Source organism: Pan troglodytes, chromosome 1 (genome assembly GCF_028858775.2).
Source record: "Pan troglodytes isolate AG18354 chromosome 1, NHGRI_mPanTro3-v2.0_pri, whole genome shotgun sequence".
NCBI lineage: Eukaryota > Metazoa > Chordata > Mammalia > Primates > Hominidae > Pan > Pan troglodytes.
Window position 1 is genome coordinate 24582679 of NC_072398.2, and position 17912 is coordinate 24600590.

General features: G+C 45.7%; 1 protein-coding gene across 3 annotated transcripts in view; it reads right to left on the bottom strand.

Annotated features, from left to right (window-relative positions):
• The window catches only part of CNIH3 (cornichon family AMPA receptor auxiliary protein 3), a 124808-nt gene that overhangs the window by 39921 nt on the left and 66975 nt on the right, over nucleotides 1-17912 (bottom strand). For all 3 annotated transcript variants that reach the window (XM_514230.8, XM_063809806.1, XM_009441564.4), the window contains one exon: nucleotides 15449-15496. In XM_514230.8, the coding sequence (XP_514230.2) occupies nucleotides 15449-15496 (48 nt within the window). The remainder of the gene's footprint in view (nucleotides 1-15448; nucleotides 15497-17912) is intronic.

Sequence of the window (17912 nt, forward strand, 5' to 3'; positions counted from 1 at the left end):
GGTGGGCCCTATTATTGCCAAAACCCTATTAACCTCACTAGGGAGGGTACCAGATTCAAGAGTCTGAAGAAGAGACCCAGAGCTAGCAAACAAGACGTGGGGTTTTATTAGTGGCCTCCATACAGGGGAGAGAGTCCAGTGGTGGCAAGCTGGACAGGAGAACTACCTTATATACAGAAATGGTCCAACGGTGATGGGCTGGACAAAATATCCGCCTTCCTACAGTGCAGTGGCAGTGGGCTGGACAACACATCCACCTTCCTACAGTCCAGTAGGCGGTGGGCCAGACAAGATAACCACAGGGCCCAGTGGAAGCAGGGTAGGCAAGAAAACCACAACCTCCTGCAAACATCATGCAGCTTATAAGACATTTTCATTTAACACTCTCCCCTAATGACCCCCACATGGCAACCTTCATTCAACCCAAAGCTCAGGGCCTCAATCCCCTGTGCAGTGCATGTCCCTGACAAGTGGGACAGGTAGGGGGTGAGGGGCTCAGATTTTTATCATAGATAAGGTATGAATCTCTGGGTTGGCCACACACAGGTTCCCCAGCTTGGAACACACATTCAGATGCATCTGCCATATAGGGCCATTCTAAAGGTATGCTTAAATTATTGCTGTCAGATGGATTTACCCTATAGACCCTAACCTGGTATGACTAGTGTCCTTAAAGAAGAGGAAATTAGGACACGGACACACAGAGGAATGATCACGTGGAGACAGTGAGAAGGTGGCCAAGCCAAGCAGAGAACCCTCAGAAGGAACCAACCCTGCCGACACCTTGATCTAGTACTTCTAGCCTCCAGACCTGTGAGAAGATGAATGCCTGTGGCTAAAGCCACCCAGCTGCTGTGTTATGGCACCCCTGGCTGACATTCAGCTGCCGAAGGGCCAGGAGAAGGGGGTACAGTGTCCTCTGAAGGTTCTTTCTCTCAAGACATCAGTTTCAACAGTCTCTTGAGGTTGAAACAATGCCTTTGGTCAAAACTTCTTAGCCCATTTTTGACTTGGAGGGTGAGAATCAGTGGAGAAGAGATGGTAGTCAGACTAGAGAAGAGAACAGGGCCCATCCGCATGAGGCTAATGGTGGATCCTGGGAATGGATATGCCCGGGAATGTCCAGGGATGGTGCCAAGCTTGCTCTGAAAAACTCAAAGATGTGGAAGTATTCTGGGAAAAGTAGGGAAATGTGTCTTCAATCCCTAGAGCATGGAACATAAGGACTATCAGAAAGGGCAGGGATTTGGGTGTGAATCCAGACCCTGCACTTACTAAGTGACCTCATAGCCCTCCGAGTCTCAGCTCCCCATCTCCACATCACAGCAGTGTGGTAAGAACAAGTGAAACACTTGTAAAGCATGTAGCACATGTAAAGCATGTAGCAGTCACCATGGAGTTTGTTCCACTCATTCATTCATTCATTCATTCCATCAGCAAAGCATTACTGGCTATGTGCTGCGCTGGCTGTAGGCAGAGTTCCGCAGGTGAACAAGATTCACAATTAGTGCCCTTACTCATCTTCTAGTCTGCTAAGGAAAGCACGCTTTTTACAAATTATTATACCTTCTGAATTCCACCTATACCTACCTTCCTTTTAAAGCCCAGAATATGTGTGCTTGAAATACATTATCAATAACTCAGAACGACCCAGCATTGGCAATTGGTATCATCACTGTCAAAAAATGTGAAGTACCCAATGGCATGTATTAAAGTCTAGCTCATGCAGAGACTTCTACAGTTTCTCTCAGAAGACATATAGTTTGTCATTTATCAGTACACCCTGCCTAAGTGGTTCCTTTATTTGGTTCCCACCAGGACACCAGTGGCACTGGTGCTACCTTATGCTGGTGCGCTGAGTGGTAACAGCAGTGATGTCACCACTAAAAGGCCACAATAGCAGAGCTGTTCTTGCTGCGTGTTCCCCGCCTACCTCCTTGTGCTATAATCGGTGATCATTGTCCTCCAGAATCTCATCATTGCTTTGACCATTTGGCTGATACAGAAAGGAAACAGGATGGCTTTTCTGTCCCTTTATAATAATGGCACTTTGCATTTGTATAGCACATTTAACTTATTCAGTGCATTTTCTTGTCTACTGCTGGGTCTTATCCTAATGAAACAAAACTCCATGAGTTGTGTAATTGTGCCACACAGACAGCTTAGAAATCAGAGCCAGTGAAACTCAGTTCTGGAGGAGGACCAATGCCCCAAATTGCTTAAGGAATAACAAGTCCCATAGAAGTTACAAATGGAGCCAGCATGATAACTCGACAATGCAGCTTTTCCATGGGGAGAAGATATGTCTGGAGCATGCGAATTAATTCAGCACAAGCTGGGAGCTCAGAGGAATTCTCTCTTATTGTCCCCACCTAGGTACAGGCTGGCACGGTTTTACCTTTAGAGAGGGGCAGTAGGAGTTGGAAAGAGTGAGAGGCAGAGACTGGATAATGCTACCAAGAATAAGAGGTTATTAGGATTTGTAAGATTGGCCCATTTTGTGGCCCAGAAACAGGACCCAGAAATGTTTCTTGCTTCTTCAGCAATTTGGAAAAGGGCAAGAATGAGTGCCTGGAAGGGTGAGCATTCTGGGGGTTGAAAAACAGAATCTTTACTTCTCATCACATTCTGGAAAATGAAGCATCTGGAAGCAGAGTTCCCACCATGAAAAGCACGTGGCTCGTGGATGACTTGCAATGAGTCATCCCACTGGGCTGACCATCTCCCTGGAATTTAGGAAGTAACTCCTTCAGTCCACTTGGGCACCTGTTGGCAAATTATTGCTTTTACTCTGCTACCATTTTGAAAATTATGGCTCTGTAAATCATACCCTGGAGAACGGAGAGAGTGAAAATGCCTCCCCACCTGCACTATTCTCCCACTCAGTGATCCTCAGCTTGGCTACACATTAGAATCATCTGGAGAGCTGTTAAAAAAACAAGTGCCAAGCTGCACTTCAGAAATTCCGGGGGGTGGGACAAAGGCAACAGGATTTTTTAACCTCCGCAAGCAATTTCGGCGTACAGCCAAGGTTGCAAACTAGCGCTCTAACTATGTCCACTACAATGCTCCCCCACTGGGCACTGAGGGTGCTCTGATGTGACAAGCACATCACACCTGTCATGGCCTTTCTCTGGTCTTCTCCACATGCCTTTATCCCATGCTCAGCAGTGGGAATTCCTGCTCACACATTATGAAAATCATAGCCCATGGTATTTGTGGTTGCCAGTCTCATGTTGACTAAACTTTGCAGCTAGCTAACATGCATCTGACACCATGCTAAGCAATGTAGCAGTTGCAGAAACCAGAAGGACAGTATCCTTGTCTTCAAGAATACAACTGTGTAAAATACATGTACAGGCAACTATCATATAAGGTGCTAGGTGATCAGCGCTTTGAGGGACTCTCAGGCAGGAATGCAGAGAAAAAGCAAGATTTCTTTTAGCTGTACTGAGCATGTCTTCACAACTGACACACCACATACACACACACACACACACACACAAATTTATCCCCTTCAGCACATAACAACCAACTATGTACATGGTAGGTGCTAAATGAATTCCAGTTGAAAGAATGAATAAATTCAGATTGGTACCTATTGGGTTGTTCCATCAAAGCCAACAGCCAGCACTTCTCAGCTCCCCACAACCCATACAATGCCCAGCCTCCTCCAGGTCCCATTTAATATCATTCAACCTGTGACACCTCGTCTTGCTCCTCTCCCACCTCACATTCCTGCCCTTAGTTTTCCAGAGTGCACATCAGTGGCTGTGTGCCCTGCACAGGCTGCGCTGCTGACCGACTTCCTCCATGAGACAGAGATCTGCAGCTGTCCTCCTAAGTCCTCACTCCCATTTCTCTGGAATAAAGTCCCTGATGTTGAGCTGAGCACACAGCCCCATAGAATCAAGACTAGATTCTGTCATTTGCCTAAGATCTGGCCTAACAGTTAAAGAGAAGTGGTGTGTGTGACTTCTGGGTCACTTCCTTCAAAGAAATGGCCCTTTTCCTCTTGCCTCCTCCATCCTGCTACTTGAAAGGAGGTCATGATGTGACGTCCTCATGGTCCACATGGACAAGGAAATTCCCTGAAAATGACAGAGCTCCAAAGATGGGAGGAGCCTGGGTCTCTAGACAGCTTTGTGAGGCCGAGTCCCACCCACCCCATTCCAGCCTGGACAGGCCTCCCAAGGCAGAGTGAGCCCCATCATGTTTCAGTCACGGTTATAGTGGGTCTCTGTTACTCACAGACCCAAACCCATATCCCAATACGCTTTCCTGCCTCTCACACATCCTACGATCCCAGAGTTCCTTGTTACATTAATGAGAGGAGAAGGATATTATGAAAACCCAAATTGTTTCTGTCAGAACAATCAATGATTTGGTGACTTCTCATAGCAAAACTCCCAAGAGTCCCTAAATCTTTATTGCTGAGAAGGTCAGGCTGTGACAATCTGCTCTGCCTCTGCCGACGAATGCAGTAAGAGGACCAGCCTAGTTTCATCTGGTCCAGACTACAGGGGAGCCTGAGCGATCATCATTCTTTTCACTGGCCCCGCAGAGATTGGCCCCTAGGGCAGTGGTAAGAAGCTCTGTAAAGTTATGGAAAATAACGGACTCCTATGAATGTGAGGAATTAGAAGCAGCAAGGGTTGAGGACTGTGAACATGGACTCTGGGACCAGACCTATGAGCTGGGTGACCTTGAACAAGGTACTGACCATCTGGTGAGCAGATAATTTCACCCAACTCACAGGGTTGCTGTGAAGGTTCGGTTCACAGCAGTTCCAGGCCTCTCTGTAAACCTGCTGAACCTGAACTTACCAGAATTGAGGGGACTGCATTAGTTAGGGCTCTCCAGTAAAACAGAACCAACAGGGGTGTGTGTGTGTGTGTGTGTGTGTGTGTGTGTGTGTGTGTGTGTGTGTGTTTAGAAAGAGAGAGATTTTAAGGAATAGGCTCATGCAACTGTAGAGATTTGGTAAGTTGAAAATCTGCAGAGTGGGCTGGCAGGCCAGAGACCCACGGAAGAGTCAAGTTGTGGTTGAAGTCTGAAAGCCAACTGCTGGCCAAATCCACTCTTGCTCAGGAGAGCTCAGTCTTTCTGCTCCAGTAAGGCCTTCAACTGATTGAGTGAGGCCCACCCACAGAAGGGAAGATAATGTGCTTTACTCAAAGTCCAATTTATTTTTTAAATTTTATTTCAATAGTTTTTGGGGAGCAGGTGGTGTTTGGTTACATGGATAAGTTCTTTAGTGGTGATTTCTGAGATTTTGGTGCACCCATCACCTGAGCAGTGTACACTGTACCCTATGTGTAGTCTTTTATCCCTCACCTCCTCCCACCTTTCCCCCAAAATCCCCAAAGCCCATTATATCATTTTTATGCCTTTGCATTCCCATAGCTTAGCTCCCACTTATAAGTGAGAATATATGATATTTGGATTTCCATTCCTGAGTTTCTTCACTTAGAATAATGGCCTCCAGTTCCATCCAAGTTGCCGCAAAGGCCTTTATTTCATTATTTCATTCCATTTCATGGCTAAGTAGTATTCCATGGTGTATACATGCCACATTTTCTTTCCACTCGTTGGCTGATGGGCATTTAGGTTGGTTCCATAATTTTGCAATTACAAATTATACTACTATAAACATGTGTGTGCATGTGTCTTTTTCATATAATGAAAGTCTGATTTAAATGTTAACCTCATCCAAAAAATACACCCTCACAGAAACAACCAGAACAATGTTTGATCACATATCTAGGCACCGTGACCTAGCCAAGGTGACAGATAAAATTAACTATCCTGGGTGGATAGGAATCTACCTTTCGGAGTCGTATGTTTAATCATCAATCCAGATTCAACGTGAGGAACAGCCAGGTTTAGGGACCCTCTCAATGACACAACCTAAAGTCCCTGACAGTTTTAGGGTTTCTTCTCCTGCTGCCACGAGGGCTGCTGGACTTCTTTACTTTTTGAAACTGGTTGTGACGGCCCCACATTCATCTCAAAACCAACCTTCTGTTGTGTCTCAGGTGAGGAAGGTGTTCTCTCCACACACAGCCAGGACGTAGCAACTTGTGGAAATGCTCCCCAAGTCCAGGGCTCAGCTCATCCTGGGCTGTCTGCAAAGGAGCTGGCAGCTGGCAACATCTGTCTGCTGTCAACTTTTCTGGGTGGAAGCTCTTGTCCCTCTCCTCTCCTCCTCCACAGATCCAGTTCTCCAGACCCTGGGGAGCCATCCTGGCAATGCTTAGGAATCCCCAGAACATCTACCACTCAAGTCACCAAATATTTCCCAGAGTGTCTCTCTACCGTGGCCCCCCATGGGGCATTTTCAAAATACAGATGACTAGACCCTCGCAAGAACTACTGGAGCAGATCTTCTGGAAGTGATTCTTAAGCAGATATATGTTGAAACATCTCCAGAGGTGATCTTGATATGCAAAAAAATTAGAAACCACCAGTTCCACTAATGACGAATACTGGAGACCAGCAGACTCTAACATTTGCTACTTCCTGATACAATCCTAGCATAGGAATTTTCACAATCAAGGCAGCAAGGTCTGACTGAAGAATATCCACACCCTTTGCCCCTAACTTTGTAGTCCCCCCATGCTGACCAAAGCTTGAAAAGGTGCTTGCGCATTTCCACTTCTTCTCTTGCTTCTCTATTACACCAGGAGAACAAGCCTCAGGTGGTCGCTGGAGGATGAGATGTGTCTGAGGCTGACTAAGATGAGCTAATGGCCTGCTGCCCACCAGATACAAGAATGAGCTCCAGCCAAGACCAGAAGAACATCCCCCCTGCCCAAGCGCAGCCAAGGTCAACGGAACTGACCACATGACCCATGGACTCGTGAGAAATAAATGATGGTTGCTGTAAGCTGGTTTGATACCTTATTATCAGGGCAATAGAGAACTAACAAGGATAGGGCCAACCAGCTACCCAGATCCCCAGTGAAAAGCCAGTGCCCATGTGTTAGGGATTTGTTTGTAAAGTCCTTCAGTTCGCCTGCTGCGGCCCTAGGGAAGGAGTGAAGTGAGGACAAGTCCCCTCCAACTTGTGGTTCAGCAACCCCATGACAGCACCACAGTTTACGCATCAAGGAAAATGTTCCCTCTTTCCCTCTGACTAACAAGGAGTTTGCCACGGAAAGCGTCTGAAAATAAATTATACATGAGACATGGTTTCTGAACTAGTTACAACTTTTGTTCCAGGATATTTTTACCTCTCTTCAAATATTCCCTCTAGGGGTGAACTACCCTACCAAGAAGTTAAATGAAATTAGAAAAAGAGCCTTAAAAGAATCCACTCGGACCCATCAACAGTGAGCCAAGCATCTTACAGGCTCCCTGAGGCCCTATGTGGTTTCGGTATCCGTAGCTTCCCTTTAAAACAGCTGAGCCATGTTACTGTAGCGGTGGTCCTTAAGGAGCATGTTTCGAAAAGAAGCAGCAATCTCCCTTATAATGTGGTGATCAGAAATGTGGACTCTGGTCACATGGGCTTGCCTTCAAATCCCAGCTCTATCACTTAAGAAATAGGAGACTCTCGGATATATACTTAACCTCTCTAAGCCTCAATTTCCTTTTCTGTTAAGTGTGGCTTTTAATAATGACTACTTCATAGGGTTGTTGTGAGATTAAAGGAGTTAATACTTTTAAAGGCATACAGTAGTCAGCATCACTATTTCCATGCTTTAGAAATCCTCCCAAGAAACGGAGAATTCTGATCTAGAAAACTTCTGCGTCAAGGATGGTCTCTCTACGGCACTCCACACAACTGCCTTTGAGTTTACGTATCCCTTTTCACGTATCATGTCCCTCAATTAAAATATGCCATTCCCTCCAGAGCCCTGTAGGAAGAACCGTATTAACAGCTAAAAAGAACTGAAATGAAGTCAATCCCTTGTGGCGAGGAGTGCCAGTAATTAGAGAAAAAAGGCACCATCTTCTCCATTCCTCCCAGTTGTTTTTAGAGACTGGGTCTTACACTGTCCCAGGATGCAGTGCAGTGGCATGACCTTGGCTCACCGCAGCCTGAACCTCCTGGACTCAAGTGATCCTCCCACCTCACCCTCCCTCCTGAGTAGCTGGGACTACAGATGTGCACCACCGTGCCTGGCTAATTTTATTTTACTAACTTTTTGTAGATATGGGGGTCTCACTATGTTACCCACACTGATCTCAACCTCCTGGGCTCAAGCAATCCTCCTGCCTCCCAAAGTGCTGGGATTACAGGCACAAGCCACTGCGCCCTGCCCTTTCCAGTTGTTAGCACATGACAAATACTGTGCACCAAAGCAACATAGATCTTTCTCTAAGTTCTGGTTTATAAATGTACTTAGTAGCCCCCACTTAGGTCAAAGAAATTTGGACAAAGCTTGAAACCATCTATTTGTAAATTTGTAGAGTCAAAGAATGGCTGGACTCTGGCAAAGAATAAGATCACTTTAAGAAAAAAGTTTTCCCCTTTTAGAAGTGCCACAAGCTTATGGTATCAATGAGATACCAGGAGCTAAGATACTCTGCCCAATGAGAGAATGAAAATAATCCATCCACTACAGCTTTTTACATCTACGCATGTCAGGAATGTTGCCATGAGAATGTTATGTAACAAGCCATTCCAAAATACAGTGCCTTAAAACAATAACCATTTATACTTGCTCCCACATCTAAAGGATGGTTGGCAGTCACTGGCTCTAGCAGGCTTGGCCTTGAGATACAGGTGGGCTCAGGTAGGTTCCCCATGCCTCTCATCCTCCTTGAACCAGTGCATTGGTCTTGTCAATGACAGAATTTCAGAAGGGAACACAGGAATATCCAATGACTCTCACAGCCTTGACACACACTCCCGCGCCTGCCCACTTTGCAGTGGACAAGTCCTGTCACCTGGCAGAGCCAAGTATCAGTGGGGAGAGGAAATATACTCTGCTTATAGGAGGAGGAACTGCAAAATCATAGTGCAAAGGTCACGGAGACCAGGCTGAGTTGCTTCAGGGGCCTGTGACCTGTGCAGCTGCACAAGGCCCTGAGCTGGGAAGGGCCCCATCTTTGGTTGAATGTTTGGCATCAGTTTCTGACATGGAGCCTCACATTGCCATTTTTCACCAGGCCCTGCCAATTATGTAGACAGTCCTGGAGAGAGGGGAGGGTAAGGAAGCATTAATAATAATGCAATCTCCTCATTTAACACGACTGACTTTTCACTGGGAAAGTGTCATATCCACTTCCCATCTCTTCCAACCCCTGCTTTCAGAACCACATCATGGAATTTGTGCAGTGGGTTCAGGCTGCTACTGGCAGCCTCACTTCACATCATAACTCCTCTGTAAGACAGAGCTGTGGCTCTGGGAAGCTTTAACAAGAAACAGACACAGGTGCCCATTAGTGGGAGCACCGGTGGTCATATCACCACTGCATTTCCGGTACTATACCTGGAGCACCTGCCCCTTCCCACCAGGCTCTCCAATGAACTCAACGGCCCACTCACCCTCAAACCCTACCCACACACCCTTCTCCTCCATGTGGTGATGAGAATGCCCAATGAAGAATGAAAATAATCCACCCACTACAGCTTTTTACATTCACAAATGTCAGGGAAAACCTGCAGTGGGACTGGACAAATCCTTGGGGAAACTGGGACATGAATTGGAGAATCACAGAATTGTCAAGCCAGAAGGGACATCCCAAACTATGCAACTAAATGTCCCCAACATTGGGCAGCCTCAGTCTAACTCAAAATCATCTCAGACATGAACTTGTCTAATGTGATCTAAGGGGCCGGGTGCCTGTAATCACGCTTGTAATCCCAGCACTTTGGGAGGCTGAGGAGACTGGATCACCTGAGGTCAGGAGTTCGAGACCAGCCTGGCCAACATGGCATAACCTCATCTCTACTAAAAATACAAAAATTAGCCAGGCATGGTGGTGCATGCCTGTAGTCCCAGGTACTCAGGAGGCTGAGGCAGGAGAATCACTTGAACCTGGGAGGCAGAGGTTGCAGTGAGCCGAGATCGTGCCACTGCACTTTAGCCTGGACAACAAAGTGAGACTCTGTCTCAAAAAATAAAAAATAAAAATGAAAATAACGAACTTGGTCTAAGGGATGTGAACATTTCACAACCAGTCCCAAAGTTTGATGACTACCACTGATGAAGCACATTTCTCCTTATTCTCATACCAATCATTTGGGCTCACATTTAAGTTAATTTCCTCGAACCACTCGCTAAACTTGCAGATGCAACAGGAGTCAGCCTCCTCCCCACGAGAACCCTTTATATGCCCAAAAGCAGCAGTCACACCAACCTCTGCCTTCCAGGATGCTTCCTGCTCCCAAACCTGCACTTTGTAGGGGCCCCACAGAGCTTATGATGTGCTCTGGTGGGGAGAGCTGCTCAAGAGGCAAGTGGCTCTTGCCACAAAAAAATGAATCATGAGCACAAGTCAACACAAGAATCCTGCAGTTCAGACAATTACCCAAAGAACACATTTTCTGATAATTATAGAGCTAAAAACAGATCCAGTTTGAAAATCCCTTCCTTTCTCCCAAGAAAGCTGAGGAGGTGGTTTAACAACAATCAGCTGCTGAGATGCATCACATTCTAGAGTGTTTAGGAGGCTCGTTCCAAGAAATTCTTGGAAGGTGCAGTTCCCAGAAGGTGGTGCTGCTAACTAGACCCATTAACCCTCCCCGCCATCCCCAACATGTGCTCACAGCTTGGGAATCGAACTCAGAAGCCCATTCAAAACGAGAGAGACGGGAGGGAGGAGGCCCAGGCCGGCCCACCGTGTGATGCTGCTCAAACGCTAAACGGCACTAACCTAAGAAAATGGGAGGGGATGCTAAGAGGGGATGCAACCAGCCAAGGATTATCTCGGCTGGCCAAGTGTGTGCTTAGCGATGTCATAAAGGGTTTTAGGTAGAACCTAAGAGTCAGGATGATAATAATAACATTTAATATGCATTGCACACTTATGAGCCAGATGTACCATATTACCTCACTTAATTCTTACACACCTCTATGAGCACGGTCCGGTTATTTTTACCCCTAGTTTACAGTCACATTGAGGCACACACTGTGGGTTACATGGATAATAAGGGCAGAGGCAGGATTGGAAGCAGTAGATGTTTGCACACTTCACCAAAACCTTCCAAATATAAAAGTCCCGGAAGTGGCTGAGAGCAGATATTAGGATGGTTGAAATACAGACTACAAGGGGGCAGAGGGTATAAGCATTATGGGAGAAAATCGGACTGAAGAAACTGTAGGTCAGAGATCTTCTGTGTCAATAATGAATACAATATTGAGTTAAATTCAATTTTTAAATACAAATCTTTTTTTTTTTTTTTTTGAGACAGATCTTTGCTGTTGTTGCCCAGGCTGGAGTGCAACGGCGCGATCTCGGCTCACCGCAACCTCCACCTCCTGGGTTCAAGCGATTCTCCTGCCTTAGCCTCCGGAGTAGCTGGGATTACAGGCGCCCACCACCATGCCCGACTAATTTGTGGGGGTTTCACCATGTTGGCCAGGCTGGTCACCGACCTCAGGTGATCTGCCCACCTCGGCCTCCCAAAGTGCTGGGATTACAGGTGTGAGCCACCGCGCCTGGCCTATATAAGGAGTAAATGTAGTAAAATATGTAAATTTTGTAGTATGTCACGGACAGTACTGAAATGAAGAAATGGAAAGATTATTGACTAAGCCAGTGTTCCCAAGAAGAAGGATTTAGATGACAGAAGTCCCAGAAAGTTGGCACTCATTCACTCACTTACTTAGTAAATATTCACTGAGCACCTTCAGTGGGCTATGCGTTCCTCTACATTCTATGTCACAGCCCATGACAGTCAATGAAACAAAATTGCTGACCATCCAGAACTGGCATTCTAGTGAGAGGAGACAGACCTGCATGCCCAGGACCTAAATGCCTTTGGGAGAACAGTGTTACCAACTTAAGCTAAATAACATGTGAGCTACAGCCAGACCTCAAGGGCCGGACAGACAGAAGCACCTATAATTTGAAATTACATTCAGAAAGAAATTATGTTGAAATCACCCTCATAAAGTTAAGAAAACAAAATTGCTTGACTTTTAACAAAAGCATAAGCTTTAAACAGAAGCATAACTAAGCATTAACCAGCTTGCCCTATAGCCCATCTCCTTATAGCCGCTTACTGCTTAGTCCCATCGCCTCTGTCACAAGGTCCTAACATCTATAGGTAACATCCTTAACATTAAAAAACCTCAAGTTTCCCATTTGAGATATTTTCTAGATCCTGATTCCATCAGGCCCCCTGACACCAGCCAGTCTGCAGACTCCCTCCAAGGAACGGACTTAGTACAAGAATGAAGTTTCTACATCCTTATGATTTCATCTCCCATGTCCTAACCAATCAGCAACCCCCAGTTCTTCAGCCAAAATTCCCTCTAAAATCCCAGCCCAAAACTTCTCGAGGAGGTGGATTTGAGATTCCCTCGTGCCTTGTTTGGCTGCCATACAATTATTAAGCACTTTCTCTGCTGCAACTCCCACCGTCTCACTGTATTGGTCTGTTACTGTGCAAGGGTGCAAAGCTGGTGGTCCTGGTACAAAGCTGGTGGTCCTGTAACAATGATGACATCACTGAAAACAATCTCAGGTATCCAGGGCACACAGAAGAACTAACAACCAATTGTTAAAAGTAGATGTGCTTAGGGCAAGAGGACTGGAGGAGGAGGGAGATTCCACAAAGAAAGAAAGAAAGCAAGCTGGGCTGGGCATGGTGGCTCATCCTTGTAATTCCAGCATTTTGAGAGGCCAAGGTGGCAGGATCACTTGAAGCCAGGAGTTTGAGACCAGCCTGGACAACAAAGCAAGAACCCATCTCTACAAAAAATAAAAAAGTCGGCCAGGCATGGTGGTGCATGCCTGCAGCTCCAGCTACTCAGGAGGCTAAGGTGGGAAAATCACTTGAGCCCAAGGAGTTCAAGGCTGCAGTGAGTTATGATTGCACCCCTGCACTCCAGCCTAGGTGGCAGAGAAGACTCTATCTCAAATAAATAAATAAAGTTGTAGGTACATGGCTTATTTCTGCCTTGAGTTAGTGAAGAGGTGCTGGCCACTCCAGTGCCACTCCCCGTGGGAGCTAGAAAACTGTCAGGCTGCAGAAGGTGTGATCACGCAGCCACAACACCTAAAGTCTTGAAGTCACTGTCTCATGTCCTCTGATGTCTACCTTTTCTCCCCGGTATTTTCCATGACCATGAGTAGCAACTGCATTTGACCTCCCAGAAGCTGCAGCAGAGGCAGTGGCATGGGAAAAAGGAGCATGTACAAATGAAAGGGGCAAAAGGCAGGAAGAGGTAGAGTACAGTGTTCCTTGGAGTAAAATGCCTCAGTTTATTGTTTATAGAAACTTATGCAAACGATATGCAAATCTGCAAAAAGTAATGCTAATTCTTGCATAGTGTGCTTACTTTCATACCCTTAGCTCTGGGCTGCAAGTCTGTGGGCCACAGGACCTTGGCCATTGCCTGCTGCCTGGCCGGAGTCACTGGTCAAGCAGCATAAAAGAATAAGCAAGGATAAAAGGTGATGGATATGGAACATTGTTCTGCCAGAGAATACAGGATGGTATATCCAGGATGGGAGAAAAAAGGGCAACTTGGAGTCTGAAAGGCAAAACTTTGGTTTTGTCTTGATCCATTTGATGTCACTTAGGCATCAAGTCTTAAAGAACAAACCCAGAGACTATAGAAGTACTGGCTGGACATCCCATTACTGGGCATATACCCAAAGGATTATAAATCATGCTGCTATAAAGACACATGCACACGTATGTTTATTGCGGCACTATTCACAATAGCAAAGACTTGGAACCAACCCAAATGCCCATAAATGACAGACTGGATTAAGAAAATGTGGCACATATACACCATGGAATACTATGCAGCCATAAAAAAGGATGAATTCATGTCCTTTGTAGGGACATGGATGAAGCTGGAAACCATCATTCTCAGCAAACTATCGCAAGGACAGAAAACCAAACACTGCATGTTCTCACTCATAGGTGGGAACTGAACAATGAGAACACTTAGACACAGGAAGGGGAACATCATACACCGGGGCCTGTCGTGGGGTGGGGGGAGGGGAGAGGGATAGCATTAGGAGATATACCTAATGTAAATGACGAGTCGATGGGTGCAGCACACCAACACGGCACATGTATACATATGTAACAAACCTGCACGTTGTGTACATGTACCCTAGAACTTAAAGTATTAAAAAAAAAAAAGTAGTACTGGCTGGAGCAGGTTATGGGTCTCCAAGACATTATCTGGAAAAATAATTTATAAATTTGTGAATTCATATTATGTTATTTTCCTAATCATTCTTTATTCCTTGGATCACAAATATTTTCATATATAGGCTTTATCCAAGCATATTTCCCTGCTGTATCATACAAGATATGGGATTCTAACACACTGGCTCTCTTAGAAGATATTAAAAGACAAGTAATTAGCTAGAAAAATAACCGGCTGCTTGATTAAGCTCTCTCTCAATGAAAGGTATCATTACTGAAATACAGAAAAAACTTTAAAAGCTTGCAAAGTATTTTCCCCTTCTATCAATGTTGGCATAACATTTTATTTCTGTCCTATTCATGTAAGGCTCAAAAACTCCTTTTGGGCTGACAGGTGGCTTTCTATGGCCTGTAGTTCATCCACTCTGTACAGAGGTTAGGGATGTCCTTTGGTTATTTTACCGGCAAGTTGCCGTTCTCCATATTTTGCTGCAAAAAGCACACACTTTTTTGGGAAAGAGACACAGGGGCCCCCAGCTATGGCACAGAGCTATGCTAAATACCAAGTTTGAACTGTGTGTGCCCACATGCGCTTCCTGAATGAGTCTGGGGAAGCTGTAACGTACTACCCATCCATTCAGAGCAACTCTCTGAATGACGTGACTCTGCCTTTAGTAACACTGCCTCATCCCACCCATCCAGCACTCCCAGTGATGCTGACAATCAAATTGCAAAGCTGCGTGACACGCTGCAACCTCAAAGGAAACCCAGCATCTAGTTAAAAACTTCCCAAGGTCGGCGGGGAGTGTTCCTGAGCCCAGCCCCACACAGAACAAAGGCTCTGTGGCAATAGCAGCTGGAAATGCCATCCATCATCATGCAAAGATAAAGAGCTTATAACTCCAACCAGAGGGTACTTGCAAATACCCAGTGCTGTCCTGACACTTTGATTGATGGCCACCTCCTTTAATTAGCTCCTCTTGTCTCTGGAGGTTTCCAAAGAACTGATCACTTGCTCCCACCTCCCCCTTTCCCTGCCACCATTTGCCTCCCTGGTGGACAGGACTGGAGCAGGCAGAGCCTCACTAGCTTCTTTCACTGTGTGCCCACCCACCACCATGCGATCCTCCATCCTCGGCATGAAGCTGCCACACTGACCTTTCGCAGAAGAAAGCAGATGCGCTCGATGTTCCTCAGCCGTTCCCTCTATCAGGATGCACAAGAAAGAAACAAGAGGGGAGGTTAGGGGTTCTGCTAAAACAGCATGAGAAGGCCCCGCAATCAGCCCCAATAGTGGAGGCAGAAGCCACCAGAGACCCCTCCTGGGCACATGGCCAGCATGCTCCCACCCAGTGGCTTTTTCTAACAGAGTTTCTGACTTTCTTCCCTGTACCTTGTCATGGTCATTTGCTCTTAGCAGAACTCTCCCAGCAAACAGCATGGGCTCACCTGCCCTCTCAGTCCAGCACGGATTTCTGTTCTTTTATCTACAGTCAAAGTCTCTCTCAGCCTCCATGTACATATAAGGTGGTCAAACTGCTGAATGGTACCTCGTGTTCATGGAGCATCCTAAAGCCTGCAGCCGGCCCTCCCAGGAGGCCTTCCCACTTAGTTCTCGAAGAGCGTATGTGCCCTCATTAGTATCTAAGGTAGACAAGTTCTCTGCCTGCTGGTTTTATTTTTCTAAAGTGAGTCTACTTGGAGGAAGTAATCTCCCTACTAAATTACACAACAGTGATGCCCCCAGGCTAAGGCTTTTTAAGAAGTTCGAGTCTATCAAGGCCTGGCTCACTGCCAAGGGAAGATAAGATGATGGCCCGTGGCTGGGCAGGTGATGATGCCCGCATCGTGCACTAAATGCCGTTGCCTCCCTTTTCCTTCAGTGACTTTAACGATTTCCAAAGCCACACTGAACACAGCTGTGGCATCTCCCGGTGCTTCATTACTGAGGCAATTTGGTTGCTGTAGATAGAATGGTAATGAGATTCCTCGTGGCTCTGGAAAGGACAGGTGGCTGGGACACTTCATTTCCCTAATTAAATCATAAATATAGTGATTCCTGCGCATCCTGTAAGCCCAGAGGAAGAAGCCCACATCAGGACAAATTAGTGTCCACATGGCTGGAAAGACACACTGCATCCTCCTCACATGTGTACACACACAAACACACATACTTATGTGCACACACGCACGAAAGGGAATGCTACAAGACACGCACTAGCTCCTTCTCCAGCAAGCCAGAGCCCCTGAAGGACAACATCTACCATTACTTTAAAGTAATACTGAATGCCCAGCTGGTAAAAGGAAGGGAAAACATGAGAAACGAGGAGTAAAACCGAGCATTCCTCCTCCTTTCCATCCCAGAGGGTCCAACGATATTGAGAGCTTCAGGGCATCTTAAATCCAAATGGGCCTCATGCCCTCATTGAGAGACGCATCATATGGATCAGCAATTATTTGTGACACACAAGTCCTTCCAGGGCTGGAGTCACCAATCAGTGAAGTAGCTTTTTTAAGCCACCTGAGTCTGAAATGCTGCTTTGGGGGCTCTATAGAGGTCTAAGACCTCGCAGAAGAGTTAAATGAGGCATCTGAAGCATTTAACTTCCTGCCAGGGAGTAACAGCATAAGAACTGGGAAAATGTGTCTAGCAGTCTTCCATTTAGGGTTTTTATTTGTTTTTGTTTTTGTTTTTAATCTGAGACAAGAGTCTTTTCCCCACGGGGCACCTAGAGTCTTTATTCTGTCCATGAGCTTCATAGGGCCCAGGCTCCTTAATTAATCAGTTTACTAATTAGAAGTATGCCTTTAATAACAGGAGTAAAAAAAAGTGAATTGAGATTTAACTTCTATGCCACCACTTCAATATTCACCCATTGTTTAATCGACAAATAGCCATGGAGCACCTACTATGTGCAAATTCTATTCCTGCACTGGCCTTTCACAGAAGCTCCCGGAGAGCATATACTAGTCCTGATTTTCTTTATTCTGTCTAAATTTCCTTATTCTTTGCCATGGTGAGATGGAAAGGGTTCCACAAAAATATTTCATGGTTTCACCAATCACCTGCAACCCAGCATGGAATTTGCATGATAGAATTGAGCAGTAGGACAAATTCTTTCCCTAGCATTTGCCCTGGAATCAGACAAGAAAGCTCTGGGTGTTCTAAGTGAGCTGCCTATTAATTTGAGCCCAAACAATTAGAAGGAAGGAAAGTAGGTTCTTGTCTTCCCTGGCATTCCTAAATGAAGGTGTCTCTCAGACTAGAGCCGCTCACTGCACCTGGTAGATATTGACAGGCCAGGCGTGTAATGTTGGTGCCAAACACAAAAACATCCAGAAAGACATGAGACCCAGAGTGAAATCTTTCAGGCCTGACAGATCCAAATTATCCCAGATGCATGGTGAGGCTGGTAGATGGAAACAAAATGGATTTTAATAGTTATAAGTTCATGAAATACAGCAAGTTTTCAAGTGGATCTTGCAGGTTCTTTAAACTTGCATTAAAATTTGCTTTGAAAGAATTCGTCTCTATTTCATGGAATCAAAAAATATGACGCCAAAGCGGGCCTCAGATATTATAAAATCAGGTCTCTTAAAGAGGCAACACAGGGTAGATGGC